This window comes from Silene latifolia, chromosome 10 (assembly GCF_048544455.1).
Source record: "Silene latifolia isolate original U9 population chromosome 10, ASM4854445v1, whole genome shotgun sequence".
Taxonomy (NCBI): domain Eukaryota; kingdom Viridiplantae; phylum Streptophyta; class Magnoliopsida; order Caryophyllales; family Caryophyllaceae; genus Silene; species Silene latifolia.
Window position 1 is genome coordinate 128788328 of NC_133535.1, and position 17109 is coordinate 128805436.

The window sequence follows — 17109 nt, forward strand, 5'->3', positions numbered from 1 at the left end:
CCAAACTTCTCATTTCTCTTTCTAGGCTTGAAAGAATTTGGATTCTCATAAATCCTCATATGTGCTCGGATTTTCTTTAATATGTGCAACCTCTTGACACACAATGGAACATTCCGTCAAACACTGAAATCGCTCATCGGATTCTACTTGAGAATTCATGACGTTTCTATTATGGCTTACCATCCATCATCGTGCTCTTATGCATATGATTCATAATTGGACATGTACATGATAATTCTAATGGCGGAAACATTAGTTACTAATAATCATGAGATCAACCGTTCATAGGTTCAATGAACGACCATGACTGCTAATGGTAATTCCATTTTCATCTACATGAATAACCTTTGTGAATGTTGATACGATGTGTATCTCTTAATACTAATCCAACATCCCTTGATGTAATTGGATTCATCATAGTCCATTTTCATCCAGAATTGAAAACTCAAAAGCTTCCTTATGAAAGAAGGTATTAGCTCGTCATTCTTTAATGAGTGATGAGTTGTAAACATTCAAAGGATGATAGCTCCCACTAAATTCCATGTCTTCACATGAGAATTTCCTAACTCCCACTCAATTCTACACATATCGAAATTGACTTCTCAATCGAAATTTATCAAGAATTGAAATATAAATTGCATTGCCAAGTTATTAGGATAAAACCATATATGTTCCCATCATATCCTTTCAAAATACCTATTTTGAAGTGGTCTCATCTTAACCTTACGGAAAGAGATTTTAAATCTCCAACACACTCATGTCATAATGATGTGTAGTAATGTCATTATTCAAATACAAACAATATCTAGAATACATCCTTCGCAAATACCCTTTTGGAAGGAGGTTTAACCATTTCATAGTGAGGTTAAGCAATGACATTTGCGTGGTTAAAACTTTGGCCATTGAAGATATCGATATATCAATCTTTGCAACTCGATCATAACTAGTATGTTACTATGATTCATTTAGGCTCTTAAGTAAATCTCAAGGTTGAAACTATTGGTCAAATGTTTCATAAACTTAGTCAAAAACTTGTTAAGACTTTACATTAGTCATTTTTTCTTCCAAAACTTTCTTTTGGTCTCCTCGTGTAGTTATCTTGAGAATATACTCTTATGATTACTTCACTTGGTCTCTTTAGTCATATAGAACTAACATGAGACTACAGATCTCATCTATTCGGCATACTATGTAAATAGTTATACCTCATTCAAATCATTCTCTCTTGCGTAGATCTTCATTTACACAAGTACACAATTTTATCTTGCCTTGTGTGTTGTGTCCTCATTTTTCTCCCACTCTATCTTTAGAATAAATACACTATAGATTCAAAGATAGCATATGAGACACAAATTAATGATGTTGAAGTATAAGGAGAACTATCTCATAGATAGACTAATAGTTATTGATTTCATATGTGTACTTGGTGATTGACATTCCTTTAAGAGAGTTCATAGACTCAAAATCGCTTTATAAATGATCATACACAAGCCTTAAGCATGTGGACATATAATGAAACCCGTCATTATATTTGTCTATTAGATCACTTTAAGCGAAAGATCTTATGTTTCTAAGAGCAAGCATTTAAAGATGAATTTTAGAACATAACAGGATAAATGATAAAACGGGTGACTTGGGTTGCAAACCAAGTCACCATCATCCAAAATACAAACCATTATCCAAAATACCTTTCCTTGTCGAACACGGAAACTTAAAGTTCTAAAGATTCAAAACATAAATTAAAGTAAGACAATGAAAAGCAAAGCTCCATAAAAGCTATCCCTAGCTTCTTGATGGTTTCTCATGCTTGCTTTTCCTTTCCCTTGTCTTTGCTTGGTGGAGGCCCTATTTACAATAAAAAGGGAGATACATTATCACAACTTTGCATCATAATACCATAGTTGAATTAGAAACATAAAAGAAGGATAGTCATTTACCTACTGGAGTGATCTTTCCAGCTTTGATATCACCAAGGTATTTGGAACAATTTCTTTTCCAATGTCCCATGCCATTACAATAATGGCATTTATCAAGAGGACCCTTCTTGACTTTTGAGGTGCTAGCTTCATTAGGCTTAGCTTTGGTGAATGTGGGAGCTAGCTTCTTGCCCTTTCTCCCATTCTTCTTGAACTTCCCCTTACTCTTAGTGCTTATGTTAAGCACATCCTTGGGACGGTTCACATTTAACCCCATGTCCCTCTCGGCTTGCACAAGTAACTTGTGCAACTCCTCAAGAGACACATCCTTGTCTTGCATGTTGAAATTCACCCGGAATTGCACATATGCCTTGACTTTGGACAAGGAGTGTAGAATCCTATCTACGATGAGTTCTTTGGGGATTTCAACCTTTTGAATTTTCAAGGTCTCGACAAGCTCCATGAGTTTGAGCACATGAGGGCTAACCTTTTGGCCCTCTTTTGAAGTCGAGATCAAAGAATGCCGCGGCCGCCTCATATTGGACGATCCGCGGAGTTTGTGAAAACATGGTCACAAGTTTGAAGTAAATCTCATTAGCATTGCCCATTTTAAAGGCTCTCCTTTGGAGGTTCGCCTCCATCGCAAATATCAAGACATTTTTCATTGCGGCGGACTCCTTTTGGTAAGCCTCATATGCTTCCCTAATGGCCGCGGTGGACCTAGTGGAGGGTTCGGGTGGAGAGGCCTTGGTAAGGTAACGAAGCTTGTCGTCACCTTCGGCGGCTAATTTGAGTTGGGCATCCCAATCGGAGAAATTTGACCCATTCTTTTCAAGTTTACATCGATCCATAAAGGATCGGAGCCATGACGAACTAGCGAGAGGTGTGGCGTTAGGAGTTGGAGTTGGTGTTGCCATTTGTTATGAAAAAGAAGTGGTCTACAAAACAAAAATATAAGGAGTAAAACAATTGTCGTTTTAATAATACTCGTAAAAATGTATGATTTAAACAAGTTTTATGCATTTTTCTAGTGACCTCTACCCAACTAGATAAAATGATTCCAAGACCCAAATTCATATCGACTTAGGCACGGTAGGGCCGATTCATCCTTTATCAATATAACTCGGTGGATTAACGTTTAATCGATTCTACTTTTAGAACTCTTGGTTGATAATATTACATTAACAATTATCTTTAGCCCAAAACACATTCAATAAGGGCACGGTAGGGTCGATGCATCCCTTATCAAAAACTTTTGTTTAGTTCAATCCAAATTTCGAATAAATGTGTCCATGATCCAAATCCATATCAACTTGGGCACGGTAGGGCCGATTCATCCCTTATCAACACGAATTCGGTGGATTAACATTCATCACCCACTTCCCCTACGTAACAAGGTTTGTACCCCGGTAGGGCCGAGTGCACTCCCTCGCGAAATAGGTTTTCATGGTTTCTACTATTTGGTAAGGCTATGTCTCAATTTATTGTTTTAGCGAGAGGTCATGTCAATTTATTATCTATCACGTTTTAAGTGAACTAAAGCGGTGAACTACGATAATTTTAATTGACACGGTCGATAAACTCGATAAAAAGATGATGCATGTTTTAGTTATGGCGATTTAGCGATGCATGCGACATAAAATAAAATGCAAGCATAAAAATAAATAAACAAATCCTAGTATGGCCTTTCCTAGAATAGAAAAACTATTTAACTATTACAAATTCGGAAACCAACTCCATTGGTCCCTTGAACTTCGGTTGTGGCACGCATCTCGAGGTAACACCGTCTTTATGTATCGCCATTCTTGAAGAAATCCGTCTTTGGGAACTCCGGAATGAATAAAATTACATAATAAATTACATAGTTTCCTATTATACATTTGTAACTAAATAAAATAAATCTATTAAATTACAAAACGGTGATACGAGGTCACAATAAAATTACAACCGAATCGATATTCCCATACATTTCGGGAAATACCAATTAAAATCTAAGGCCATACTAAGTAAAATTACATAATTCAAAATTACATAAATTAAAATTATGACAATCATAAAGAAAATGCAGCATTATAATATGTATGAACATGCTCAATTTTATGCTAAATCGCCTTTAATTAGCCAATATCGTATATTACTCGGTTTTTACGGATTTGCGTGATTTCAACATTTTATAATCATAAAAATACATAAATTCATATTTATGCATAAGTTAATTACCCTAACCTCTTAGGACTCAAAATTTAGTCTTCACTAATAATTTGACCATAATTAACCCATATTTTATAAAATTGTTCATAAATGGACCAAAAATTACAAAAATAAGCTATAAACTTCAAATAAATCACAAAATTTCAAATATATTCAAAATTTGAAATTTAAACTCATGAACATTCTGGAAAAATTCCATGACACTCATAATGTTCAAAATCTTAGGTTAAAAATTTCGAAAATTTTCCGGAAAAACAATGTTGCGGTTTATCGATTTTTAATAAAATAATCATAAAAACATGGAAAAACTATATTCATTAACTTTTCAATTTTAGATCTGAAAAAGATAATAAAATGCAACATTAGACGTTTTTCCAAAGTCATAGATTATGTTTTATTAATTTTTCACTAATAATGTCACTATTTATGCTATTTTTCTTCAAAAATTCATAAATCATGCAAAAAGACTTCTTTATAGCCAATTATTTTACATACATCTTGTAAAATTGTATGTGACAACATATTAATTTTCTATGACCAGATTCGAAATTTAACTCATATTAACCTATTTTTTACTTAAATCCGATATTAATAATGAAAAATCCATTTTTCGAGCATAACAATTCCAAAAATTATGAAAATTTACAGGTTATCTCAAAATAATATATGTGACAACATATCCAAAAATCAACTGAAAATTCGAAGTATAGCTAATTTCAGACCGAAAATGACATTTTTACTCATAAAATCATATTTAAATGCCATTATTGTATAATATGAACAATAAAAATCCGTAAAATTAACCAAAATATCCTAAAACATTTTAGGACCAGAAATATTAACATGCATGGATTAATTTCGTGATATATCATAATAACACAAATTTTACAAGTTTTATATGTTATTCTTATAACTCGGAAAAACTTTTAACCGATTTGCATGCAAACAACCTGGCTCTGATACCAATTGAAGGAAATGTAGATCTATATACATACTAACATACTCAAATATGTTTAAATTAATTTGTCATAAAATTAAATACGGATTTTATGCATGCAAACAATGATAAAATAGAGGAGAAATCATGTCCTTACATTGGTGATTTCGGTTTTATGGGCACAAAAGAAATCTCCTTTTCTTTTGTTCTTGTGCTATCCTTAAATGGAAGAATCAAGATCCAAGTATAGGATCTCTCCTTAGGATTAATACCCAAAGCTTACCCTTAATATAATTAATATTACATGAACTAGTATAATATTAATTAGAAGAAAATTGAACCAAAATATTTATAAACACTTAAATATTTCGGTTTATAGAGAGAAGAAGAGGAGGATTTTTATTCTCTCTAGAAATTGTATTTTGGATGAGTGTTAGAATGAATAATACTACACAACACTTTGTATATTATTAGGTAAAAATTGAGAAAACCATGATGATTTTCTCTCTTCAAAAACCGGGTGGAAGGGGCTTTTTGGGTGAGCCAATGCATACAAGTGTTGTTCTTTACAATACACAATAGGCTTGCATGGCTAAATAATAGGTAAACATTGTGTTGCCATTAACTTAATCAAACACAATTTTGCCTATTTCTTCCCCTAATTTTCGGCACACATGGATAACAAGTAATCCATTTTATTTTTGTCAATTGTCAACATGTCACATGTCACATGTCACATAAATTTGTTATGTATTTTTAACATATTAAAAATCAACGTATTATCAAAAATACGTCACATACAAAAATCGACTTAGTAATATCATAATTACTTGTACCAAAAATTTTACCAATTTATAAATCACAACATATTGTATTTATAATAATTCATTCAAATTTAATTGTTACATTAAACAATTATTTCATCCGAGTAATGATACGATTCAATTACTCAGACCGTATATCATATAATCACATTTTAATTTGATACGTAAATTTTACTTCCAAAATCGTCCGTCAATTTTCAAATAATTTAATTAACTCGTAACGTTATACGATTAATTAAATAATCAATTAAGAGTGTTGCCCTATAGGTATGACCTAGGGGGTCAACTGATCACCACCGTCGCACGACAGTAATGTCAAACTCTAGTCAGCCAATCATTACCGATATATGTTGACCAGTTGACAGTAACAATATTACTTACCAATTGTATTCTTTATAATGAGATTTAAACATGTGATCATCATGATCAATAGTCATGATCGCATTATTGTCGGAGGACACATATTCCAACAAATATTTCTATAGGTGTTCATACCTTTGCTATATCAAGACCACTACATTTGCGTCTGTATTGACTCCAAGAGGGAAAAAAATGTTCTACTTGGACAACCGAGAATATGATGATTTCGAGGACGAGGAGCATGTACACCTTGCTTATTTAACTGTAAGTACTATATTTAAAAATAAGAACTAAGGATATAATACTTTTGTTAGCTAAGATTGAAATTTCATAGTTATTTATTATAAACATAAACAGGGGGCTGTTTACGGGCACTACCTCAACAGTAAAGGTTATGAAAGTGGGACGAAAGTACAGGACTATGTGCTGACAAATGTCGTCTTTGATTGGCAAACAAAAGAGTTGAACCTGGATTGTGGATTATTCATGATGTTCCACATGATGTTTTTTGTGGGTGAGGATTTTAAATGTGAACTGAATGATGAAAAGAAGAGGCAGTTGTATAGGGGGGAGATTGCAGCGACGCTTGTGTTGAGTGATTTAAATAAATGTAGGAGTGAGGTCCTGAGGAAAGTTACAAACCTTAATGCAATCAAAGGGACACTGTTACCAAAATTACTAGCAAAAAGGAAAGCAGCAAGCAAAAAAAAAAGAGGGAAATGTGGGAAAAAGAATGTTCAAACTCCTGTATCCAAAAAAACAGGTTATTTTTCTTCAACACTGACTTATTTTCATTATATATAATCATTACATATTCAAATAACAAAAATAAATATTTTTGTAGTTGTGGTAGAAGATGGTTCGCCAAAGTGGGTGGGAAGCAATAGGAGGGGGAAATCAGATGGCCTTGGGAGCATGTACAACTGTGGTGTGGCAGATTCTAAGGTGGAGGTCGTCTCAAGGTTTATGAAGGCTAACAAATCACTGTGTGCAAAGATGTTGACCATGAGGAAACAAGTGTTTGACTACTGCCTATTGGACGACCACAGTTTCCCATTAGAGTATGTTTCTGTGATACTGTTTCTTAAAGAGCGTGATATTGTTTTTACAGTAGTGTGATATTGTTTGCACTATTTTAATTTGGTGGTACTTTTCTTTTTTGTCAGAACTGCTATTTTTTGTGATACTTTTTCTTAAGGGGTGTGATATTGTTTTTAGAGAAGTGTGATATTGTTTGCACTATTTTAATTTGGTTTGTGTTAATGTTTGGAGCAGTGAGGTGGTTGCCAAATTCAGTAATGATCAATATCTTGTCAGAAACGATATATTGTCGTTGCTTCCAAATGAGCACGTCAGTAGCAATGTGATTGACTGTTGGTCCCTAATTCTGAACCAGATTGAGCACACAGAAAAATGTGAAACAAGTTTAATGTTTTTTTTGGATTCGACACATGGTAAGCTGTCCATTTAGTTTGATTAAATATAATAACTCTTTAAAACAAAAATAGGACTTTTAACATATATATTCAAAACAGGAAATAAAAACCGAAGGAACTGGAGACAGGGAATTGATTAAAGAAAAGATGTTCGAAGAATGGAACGAATTCATTAGAAGAAACACAGTTCCCTGTAACCTGGAAGCAGATCTGGTTTTTATTCCAATGGTATGGAAATAACATTATTTCTGTATTTGTATAAATTTCAAAAGCGAAACAGTGGAAGTGCTGGACAACATAGAGTACGTCGACTGGGAGCAAACACAAATACACAAAGTTGCAGATTTGGTGGTATGATTAATTGATAGTTCTTTAAATTATTTTCGTATATCAACATTGAAATAATGAATTTCAATGTTTGTAAAATTATCACTAATGGTTAAGTTTAATATTGTAGGCGGAGCACATGAGTGAGTACTTAGCAAAGAAGAACGTGGAAAGAGCAGATGATATAATTTGATGTTGTCAACATCAACTTCCCTTGGCAAAAGACAGAGATGAACAATACTGAGTCTGGAAACTTCTTAATGATGCACATGATTCGATATGAGGGTGTAATGTTCGAAGCCGACCTGAACCAAAAAGTGTATAGGCGATACTACTGGCTAGAAATGGCAGCAGCATTGCTTTTAGCTGACATAAATGAGAACAGAACACCTTTGATCGAAAAAGTAAAAGAATTTTCTGATGGGAAGGACGAAATCTGGAAGACATTGAAGCAAAAGAGGAAGAACAACGAAAAGGTGAAAGGGAAGCAGAAAGAGGAAGTACCAATGGCAGAAGGTCAAACAAAAGAGAACGCTGATGTTGTTGTGGAGGAGACAAATAAAGAATATGTTCCGGAAACAGCAAAGGAGGATTGTACTAGGAAACCGATTATTAACACAGAATTGCCAATTCTTCGGCAATCTCCTAGGAAAAGGTAAAAACCAAAGCATTTACAATTTTATATACAAAAAGGTAGAAAGTAATTAGTACAAAGGTGTCCAGAAATAATAACTGACTGTTAGTATTGATTTGCTTTACAGAGAAGCTGATTCCGGAAAAGATGGTGAAGATCGTAGGAACGAGCCCGCAATAACATACAAACGTGGTAGGATTAAGACCGTTGCAAATCCTAAGAACCGCGGTAGAGGTAGAGGAAGGAATTAGGACTACTATATTTGTTAGAACAAAGTTGTAATTAAACTAAATGGTATGTAATGTTAGTACAAGAAGGAATTTAACGGTAACTTTTTATAATGGTAAAGTAGTGATGGCTATTTTGGATCTCATATAACTCTTGCTAAAGTGTGATATTATTTCACGTTTGGTATGATATTGTGTAATAATTGCTGTGATATTGCTTCTCAATATCACACAGTTTACTAAATAATACCACACTGATTACTTAAAAATATCACTATGGATATGGATTTTTAAATCTCACGTTGATATTGTTTTTAGAATGTTGTGATATTGTTGTGTACACGGGTTGATATTGCTTCTCAGTATCACACAGTTTGTTAAACAATATCACACAGATTACTAAACAATATCACACTATGAATATGAAATTTTAAATCTTACGTTGATATTGTTTTTAGAATGTTGTGATATTGTTGTGTACACAGGTTGATATTGTGTTAGAAAACTGCAGAAGCATATTATGAACTGCCATATTTTTGATTGATGTTTGTGATATTGTTTAAATATAAACTCGAACTACTGTATTTTGACAACACACAAAACACAAGATGTGAAAATCTTAAAGCAAGAGGCATATAAAGTAGTTCTGATGTAGTGATACTGTTTAGAGTTAGATGTGAAATATATAAATATAAGGTGTGATATTGTTTCTCAGTATCACAAAATACAAAAACAAGACAACTGAGACAAATAAAATAATCAAATATTCTCCGAGTACGAGTATTTTCTATATAAAATAAAGTATAATCTATACTTTAATGAAGGTTGTGGTGTATATTAATATACTAGTCATAAAGTATGTCGTCTATTTGCTGCTGCTATAATTAATGAGCGTCATCAACAAAAACTCCTTCGACCGATCAACCATCATCGGCATCATCCTCATCTGAACTGCCTTGAAAAATACAAAAAAGGTGAAACAGTGATATTATTTTATATAAGGAGTGATATTATTTCAAATGAAGTGTGATATTGTTTCTATCTCGGAACAATTACAAACAATATCACATTTTGTTATCCTCAAACAGTGATACTGTGTAGTATAAAATGTGATATTATTTCTAATAAGGTGTAGTATTGTTTCTAAAATTACCAGGAAAATATAAAAGAAAGTTGAGACAGATGTGTTGACACATTCTGTTATCCTCAAATAATATCACATTCTGTTATCGTCAAATAGTGATACTGTTTAGTATAAGATGTGATATTATTTAAAATAACATGTGATAATGTTTCTGACTCGTGACCATACAGCATATATAAAAAGTTTCATACATAGACTTTTCATGGTGAACATACCTTATTGTCAGCATCAGGTACAAAAGCATTAGGACAGTTACGTTTATCATGGTGAGACATTTGTTTGCAATTACGGCAAAGCCTTTTAGGCTTCTCCGCTTTAGCTATGTATTGTTGCTTTTTGGAGATCATTCTCTTCCCGCTACCCTTGTTCTTTCCTTGACGAGGTGGTAGAATCCTCACCTCAGTTGAGGAACTGCACCCAAGAAGCATCTCCAACTCCTGCTCTTTGGTCATTGACTCTGATTGCGGATTGAGTTTCACCCTAAATTGTTTAAGTGTGTCAACAAGATCAGTGATATCCTTCGTAGACACATTCTTGAGCACACTGATGGTCGCGTAGAACTTTGACCATAACTTGCACATTTCCATCTTTCTTAAATCAGTGGCATCAAAATCCTCAATTAACTCACCATGTGGACCATAAAGAGGGATCTTGTGTGCATTCTTGGTCCACCGCATAATAATGTATTTATGGGGCAAAGTGTGTACTTGTTTTCCAGAGTAAACCCAGATAATGTGTCTACAAATAATACCCTTCCTGTTGAACAACTTGCAAGAACATTCAGCGTCATTGGTTAGAGAATTGTAGACAACTTAGTCGGTCTTCTCGCGTTACGCGGCAAAGAAAGAATACCAATTAACTCTATACCGTTTGCAGGTGGTGTGAAGCCACCAACACTAAGGGAACAAATAGAAGCAGAAGCTTCTACTTGAAAATCTGCGAAAGCAGAATTTGTATAAACCTTGGAAGCATGAACTTCCAACTTAAGAGAAGTTGCTAATTGTGAAAGAGTACAATCATCGTCTCTATCAAGTTGTTTTTGAGTATGGCGCTGTACATCAATGGCGCTTTGAAACCGCATCAAGAATTCAACAAGTGTACCATGTGCATTTTCAAAACGCTTGAAAAATTATTCTGACTCTCAGAACGTTGAGTTGTTCGTAATAGACAACCCATAGGAACATCACGAAAATAAGTTGGGATCTATTTTCTCCTTTTTCTAAACATGGTTGACAACCAGGAATTACCTTCAAGATTATGCTCATTGACCAACTGACAGCACTTTTCTTCAAATTCAAGAGGTTCTAACTCAGCATCCCAAACAATAGCATTCAAACGGCTGACAAAATCAGTCTCTTTCGATATTGCAGGCCCAACCTTATCGGTAAGCTTTTGCATGATATGCCACATGCAATATCTACGCCTAACATGTTTGAAGACAGCACGCAAACCCAGCTTTATTCCAGCACACTGATCAGTTATTATACAGTGTGACTCTCGCTGTCCCATAGCATCAATGAACTTTTCAAAGACCCACTTGAACGAATCTTCATCCTCATGAAATAGCAAGGCAGAAGCAAAAGTAACTAAACTTTTGTGGTGCTCTACGCCAGTAAAAGGAGTAAAAAGCATACAATACTTATTCGTACTGTAAGTTGGATCATAAGTGATTTAATCACCAAACAAAGCATAGTTTCTACGAGACTCTGCATCACACCAAAACGCACGAACCAAACATTTCCCAGAATCCACCTCATAAGCAAAGTAAAAACCTTTAGTGGTATCACGTTTATCCTCAAAATAGTTAACAAACAGTTGAGCATCCCGGTCTCCTATGAAATATTTGATATCCCTTCCAAAATTCTTAAAATCAACCAGTTGAGCTCCAACATTCTCATAGCCATCTACATATTCCTCGACATTTCTAAATGCTCTTATTGGGCCTTGATTAACCCTTGAATGATCAATAATTGTCTTTATGGTAAAGATGGAGGTGCCTGTGTTTTTTTTGAAATTGTTGAATTCTAAGTGAACAAAGACGGTGATTATGCCACTCACGAAACTGAAAAACAACATAACCATCCCCATTATAGCGAAACTCAATCATAGTAATACAACCAATCCTATTTAATTTAGTGTTCCTAATATCAAATGGCCTGGGAGTTTCCTGCTCCTTTCCACTATCTAAAACAGTAGCCTTCCTCTTACGATCTCTAAAACCTTCACGGTTGCAAACAACAAATTTATACTTCACATCACCAGAAACATACCTTTTTTGGGAAGACTTCCTAGGTTCAAAACCACATGCTTCTGCATACACATCATAAAAACTAATAGCTTCTTCCAACGTCCCAAACAACTGGCCAATATGAGGTTTAAACTCAGCTGCAACATTCCTTATCCACAATTCACTACCACCAGGTGTGGAGTCCAAAAGTAGTTGATGCACACAAGAAGGAACAGAATGTTGTTCAACATATGGAGTAGAGCTAGATGCATTAGGTGGTTCAATGAGAACAATAGAAGTAATGGAAGATTCAACCATATCATTACTATCTTTAGAGATAATGGCAGAGACATGAATATCATTACAGGAAGAAGAAGTTACATTACTTGTAGGATCTGGCAAGAAAAGTACAATGTAAAATAACAAGAAAAAGTCTTAAAGATATGGACGAAATCAATATCACACAAGTGGCTGAACAATATCACATATTCAGGAAAACAATATCACGTTATTTGGGGAAAATATCACACATGAAGTTGGAAAACAATATCACAAAGGAATGTTGCAGGAACAATATCACACAAGTGGCTGAACAATATCATATATCCAGGAAAACAATATCACGTATTCTGGAACAATATCACACATGAAGTTGAAAAACAATATCACAAAGGTAAATATACAATGGTACATATCAACACAAACAATATCACCCGTTGTAGAAAACAATATCACATATTGAGCAAAACAAAAAACACTTGCTGTAAGGTACAAAATAAGAACGTAAATGAACAGAAAATATTTATAGGTACAAAAATTATACGAACAGAAATAAAGACGACTAGTAATAGAGAATATTTACCAAAAGTATAAAGAACATGTGATTTAAAGCTAAAAGTACAAAATAAAGAGAGAATAAAGCTGAAATTAAGAAGAATAACATACCAGACATCGCAATGATGATTGAATACGCAGAGATTTGACCAGGAAAACCTGGAAATCAAACAAAAACGTACCGAATTTTAGGAAACACAAAATTAAATTGAAAATAACAAATTAAGCAAGATGAAATTCAAGCATAGAAACAAAAGAAGAACAAACAGAGTAAGAGGTCAACGAATTCAAACATAGGGATTTAAAAACGCCAATTACGTGCACGAGCAAACGAACTAATTGGAATAATATGATAATTGTGAAGAATAAGCGAAAAACCTGGAAATAAAACAAAAACGTCATCAATTTTAGGAAACACAAAATTAAATTGAAAATAACAACTAACGCAAGATGAAATTCAAAGTATAGAAACGAAAGAAGAACAAACAGTAGTAAGATGACAACGAATTCAAACTTAGGGATTAAAAACGCCAATTACGTACACGAGCAAACGAACTAATTGGAATAATATGATAATTGTGAAGAATGAGGAGGAAAACCGAGATCACGCCTAAATTCTAGGGTTTTCCAAATTAAACAATGGAAGAACAAGCTACGGTAGAGAGAGAGAAGTTAGAGGAGAAGAAGAAAAAGGAGGAAATAACGATTTTGGGTGGGAAAAGCGGTTTATATAGGCACGCGTTAAATTACAAATTTGCCCTTGCTTGTTTTCACCCTAAATACCTATCATAATATTAATCCTCAATCCTCGAATATAAGTAATACTCACATGATCCCATTCCTATATATATATATATATATATATATATATATATATATATATATATATATATATATATATATATATATATATATATATATATATATATATATATATATAGGCGGGATCTCGTGAGTTGGGTTCTTATGGTGAGTTGTGAGTTTGAAAAATCTCAGCCATTAGATCTGAACAAATAAACCGCTGAGATTGCATCTAAATATCCACTAGTAATAAAAAAAAAAAAAACAAATCTAACTCTGCTCTTCCAAACTTTTGCTCCCGTCATTTTCTCTCTCCTTTCATCTCCATTTTCCTACCTCAAATTAAAATTCGTAACTTTTTAATGATATTCCGGTCGTTTCGACTATCCATTGATTATTTAATGAGACATTTGATTAAATTTGTGTTCTTTAATGGTGTTCGTGTTGTTGCGACTTTGATCGGAGTAATCTTGCTGTCGTTTTGATTGTTTTATGAGGCATTTGATTCAATTTGTGTTCTTTGATGTTATTCATGTCGTTTCGACTTTAATCGGAATAATCTTGCTAGCATTTTTGTTATTTTTGACATTGATCCAAGTAATGATTAAACGAATTTTATGTTATTTGAAGCATTGTTCTATCAAAATAATTTGAGTTCAGAGAAAATTCAATTGATTAAATTTTAATTCATTGATGAATGATGCTTTCGTTTTCACTTTGATCGGATTATGCTGTCAATTTATAAATTCGTTTGATTTGCAGCATTGTTCTCTCGAAATGATTAGTTCAGAGAACATTCTTTGACTATGTTGCTGACTGTTTTCACTTTGATCGGAGTATTTTTGCTGTCAATACTCAATTTGATTCGATAATAAAGATATTCGATTGATTAAATTTGCGGCTCTTTGATGATGTTGATGTGGTTTTAGACTGATCAGAGTAATTTGAAGCATTGTTTTGCGGAAAGGATGATATTTTTTTGAAAACTTAGCTATATTTCCCGTGTTTCTGTAGTTATCATCGCGGAAGTTTGTTGTTAGACTTCCTTGTACACTAGCTTTATTCTTTTTTCGGTGTTAGTTAATCAATCATGAAGATCGCTTCTCATCCTCACTATCCTCATCTTCTTCGCACTTATATTGACTGTCATAAGGTTATTTAATCTCTTAATATTCTTTTATAGAGTTAGATTCATTTACATTTGGTTGTCAGATCAACAATGGCATTCACCTCACCGCTAAAGGAGGAGCAACAGTGTCTGTAGCCCATGAACAGGGACTAGTTAAACTGCAATGATGCTGTTAGTAAGATATTTTTTCGCTTGTTTTGTGTTGATTTGTTGTCTATTTTGTAGGTAATGCTTGCATGAGATGACTTAATTGTAGGATATGAACAAAATTAAGAAATGATGCTGGTTAGTAAGATATAATTTTGCTACTTTAGTGGTGAATTGTTGTGAAATTTGTAACTAGTCGTTGATGAAACAACTTGATTGTATGATACTTAAGCCTCGTTGAACTGTAGTAATGTGGTTAGTAAAATATCTTTTCATTACTCTTCTTGTGATTTGTTGTGAAATTTGTAGTGTTGCATGAGACGAGTTGATTGTATAAATTGAACAAATTAAGCCTCGTTAAACTGTAATTGTGGTGTTGTAAGATTTCTTATCGCTCCTTTTATTTTGATTTGTAGCTAATCTTGCACGAGACGAGATAGCACTCATAGAAGTATTAATCCTCGTTGAACTTTGATGCTGCTTTTTTTTTGTTTTTAATTTAAATATAGATAACTTTTGCGGGAATCTTCGCCCTTCTTTGTTCTGTACTTTTGTGACATTTCTAATTGTGGACAGCTTGAAGTTTGTAGCTTGTCTGATGAGACGACTTAATTGTGTGAGAGGAACACAATTAAGCCTTTTTAGTCCCACTAATGCCGTTTTGTTTATGTAGATGTGAACTTCTAGAAATTCTTGTAGCTTTACCATGAGTATTTCTTTGCCTTCTGTCAGTCCTTTTTGGCCTCTTTTTTTTTCCGTTCATTTTTTTTGGTTAAAAAAAGTTGAAGTCAAACAAATGTCATTCACTTGACTTTTCAAAATGTATTAATAAAATCATTTCTTGATTTACAACCCAATTAAAAAAAATAGCCGGATTGAAAAAGGCAATACTTGAAGCAATAAAGTTTTTAGCACCAATCTTTACGATGAGATCGTATACAAATGGAATTATCGGCTGAGATACTACCAAAACAAATAGTAATAGAGTAGTAGATGGTAGAGTTATAGATCACAGACGGATAACACCACAATAACACTACAATAACAGCACAATAACACGGGAAAAAAAAAAGTAAAAAAAGAATCAAAATAGTAAAAAAATCAAAGTGACACCGGAATAACATCACAATAACACCAGAATAACAATACCACCAGAATAACAGCACAATAACACGGGGAAAAAAAATAAAAAAAATATGAAAGTAGTAAAAAAATCAAAGTGACACCGGAATAACATCGCAATAACAACAGAATAATAGTAGAATAACATCACAATAACACGTGGTAAAAAAAAGAAAAAAAATCAAAGTCGTAAAAAAAAATCAAAGTGACACCGGAATAACATCACAATAACAGCAGAATAACAGTACAATAACACGTGGTAAAAAAAAGAAAAAAAATCAGTCGTAAAAAAAATCAAAGTGGCACCGGAATAACATCACAATAACACCAGAATAACAGCACAATAACATGCGGTAAAAAAAAAGTAAAAAAAAAAATCAAAGTAGTACGAAAAATCAAAGTAGTAAAAAAGTCAAAGTGACACCGGAATAACATCACAATAACAGCAGAATAACAGTAGAATAACAGCACAATAACACGTGGTAAAAAAAAGGAAAAAAAAAATCAAAGTCATAAAAAAATCAAAGTAACAGCAAAATAACACCACAATAACAGCGGAATAACAATAACAGCACAATAACACGTGGTAAAAAAAAAGAGAAAAAAATCAAAGTCGTAAAAAAAAATCAAAGTAACAGCAGAATAACATCACAATAACAGCGGAATAACAATAACAGCACAATAACATGTGGTAAAAAAAAAGAGAAAAAAAAATCAAAGTCGTAAAAAAATCAAAGTAAAAAAAAAGCACAATAACAGCATAATAACACGAGGTAAAAAAATAAGAGGAAAAAAAATTCAAGTAAAAAAAATCTGGTACAAAAAGAAAAAAA

General features: G+C 33.3%; 1 protein-coding gene across 1 annotated transcript; it reads right to left on the reverse strand.

Moving 5' to 3' along the window:
- Positions 1-9737: 9737 nt before the first annotated feature.
- Positions 9738-13916, reverse strand: LOC141608209 (uncharacterized). Its single transcript, XM_074427571.1, has 9 exons — positions 13907-13916; positions 13396-13455; positions 13189-13236; positions 12096-12638; positions 11696-12013; positions 11264-11620; positions 10877-10952; positions 10232-10772; positions 9738-9827 (listed from the first exon to the last, which is right to left on the reverse strand). Exons 1-9 carry the CDS (start codon positions 13914-13916, stop codon positions 9738-9740), a joined length of 2043 nt encoding a protein of 680 aa, XP_074283672.1.
- Positions 13917-17109: the final 3193 nt, after the last annotated feature.

What these genes read in the sequence shown, in the direction of transcription:
- LOC141608209 (XM_074427571.1), bottom strand. An exon ending in GTTTCGCTATAATGGGGATG is followed by an intron (nt 12,014 to 12,095) that starts GTTATGTTGTTT and finishes AAAAAAACACAG; the next exon opens with GCACCTCCATCTTTACCATA. An exon ending in CAATGAGCATAATCTTGAAG is followed by an intron (nt 10,953 to 11,263) that starts GTAATTCCTGGT and finishes CTGCTTTCGCAG; the next exon opens with ATTTTCAAGTAGAAGCTTCT.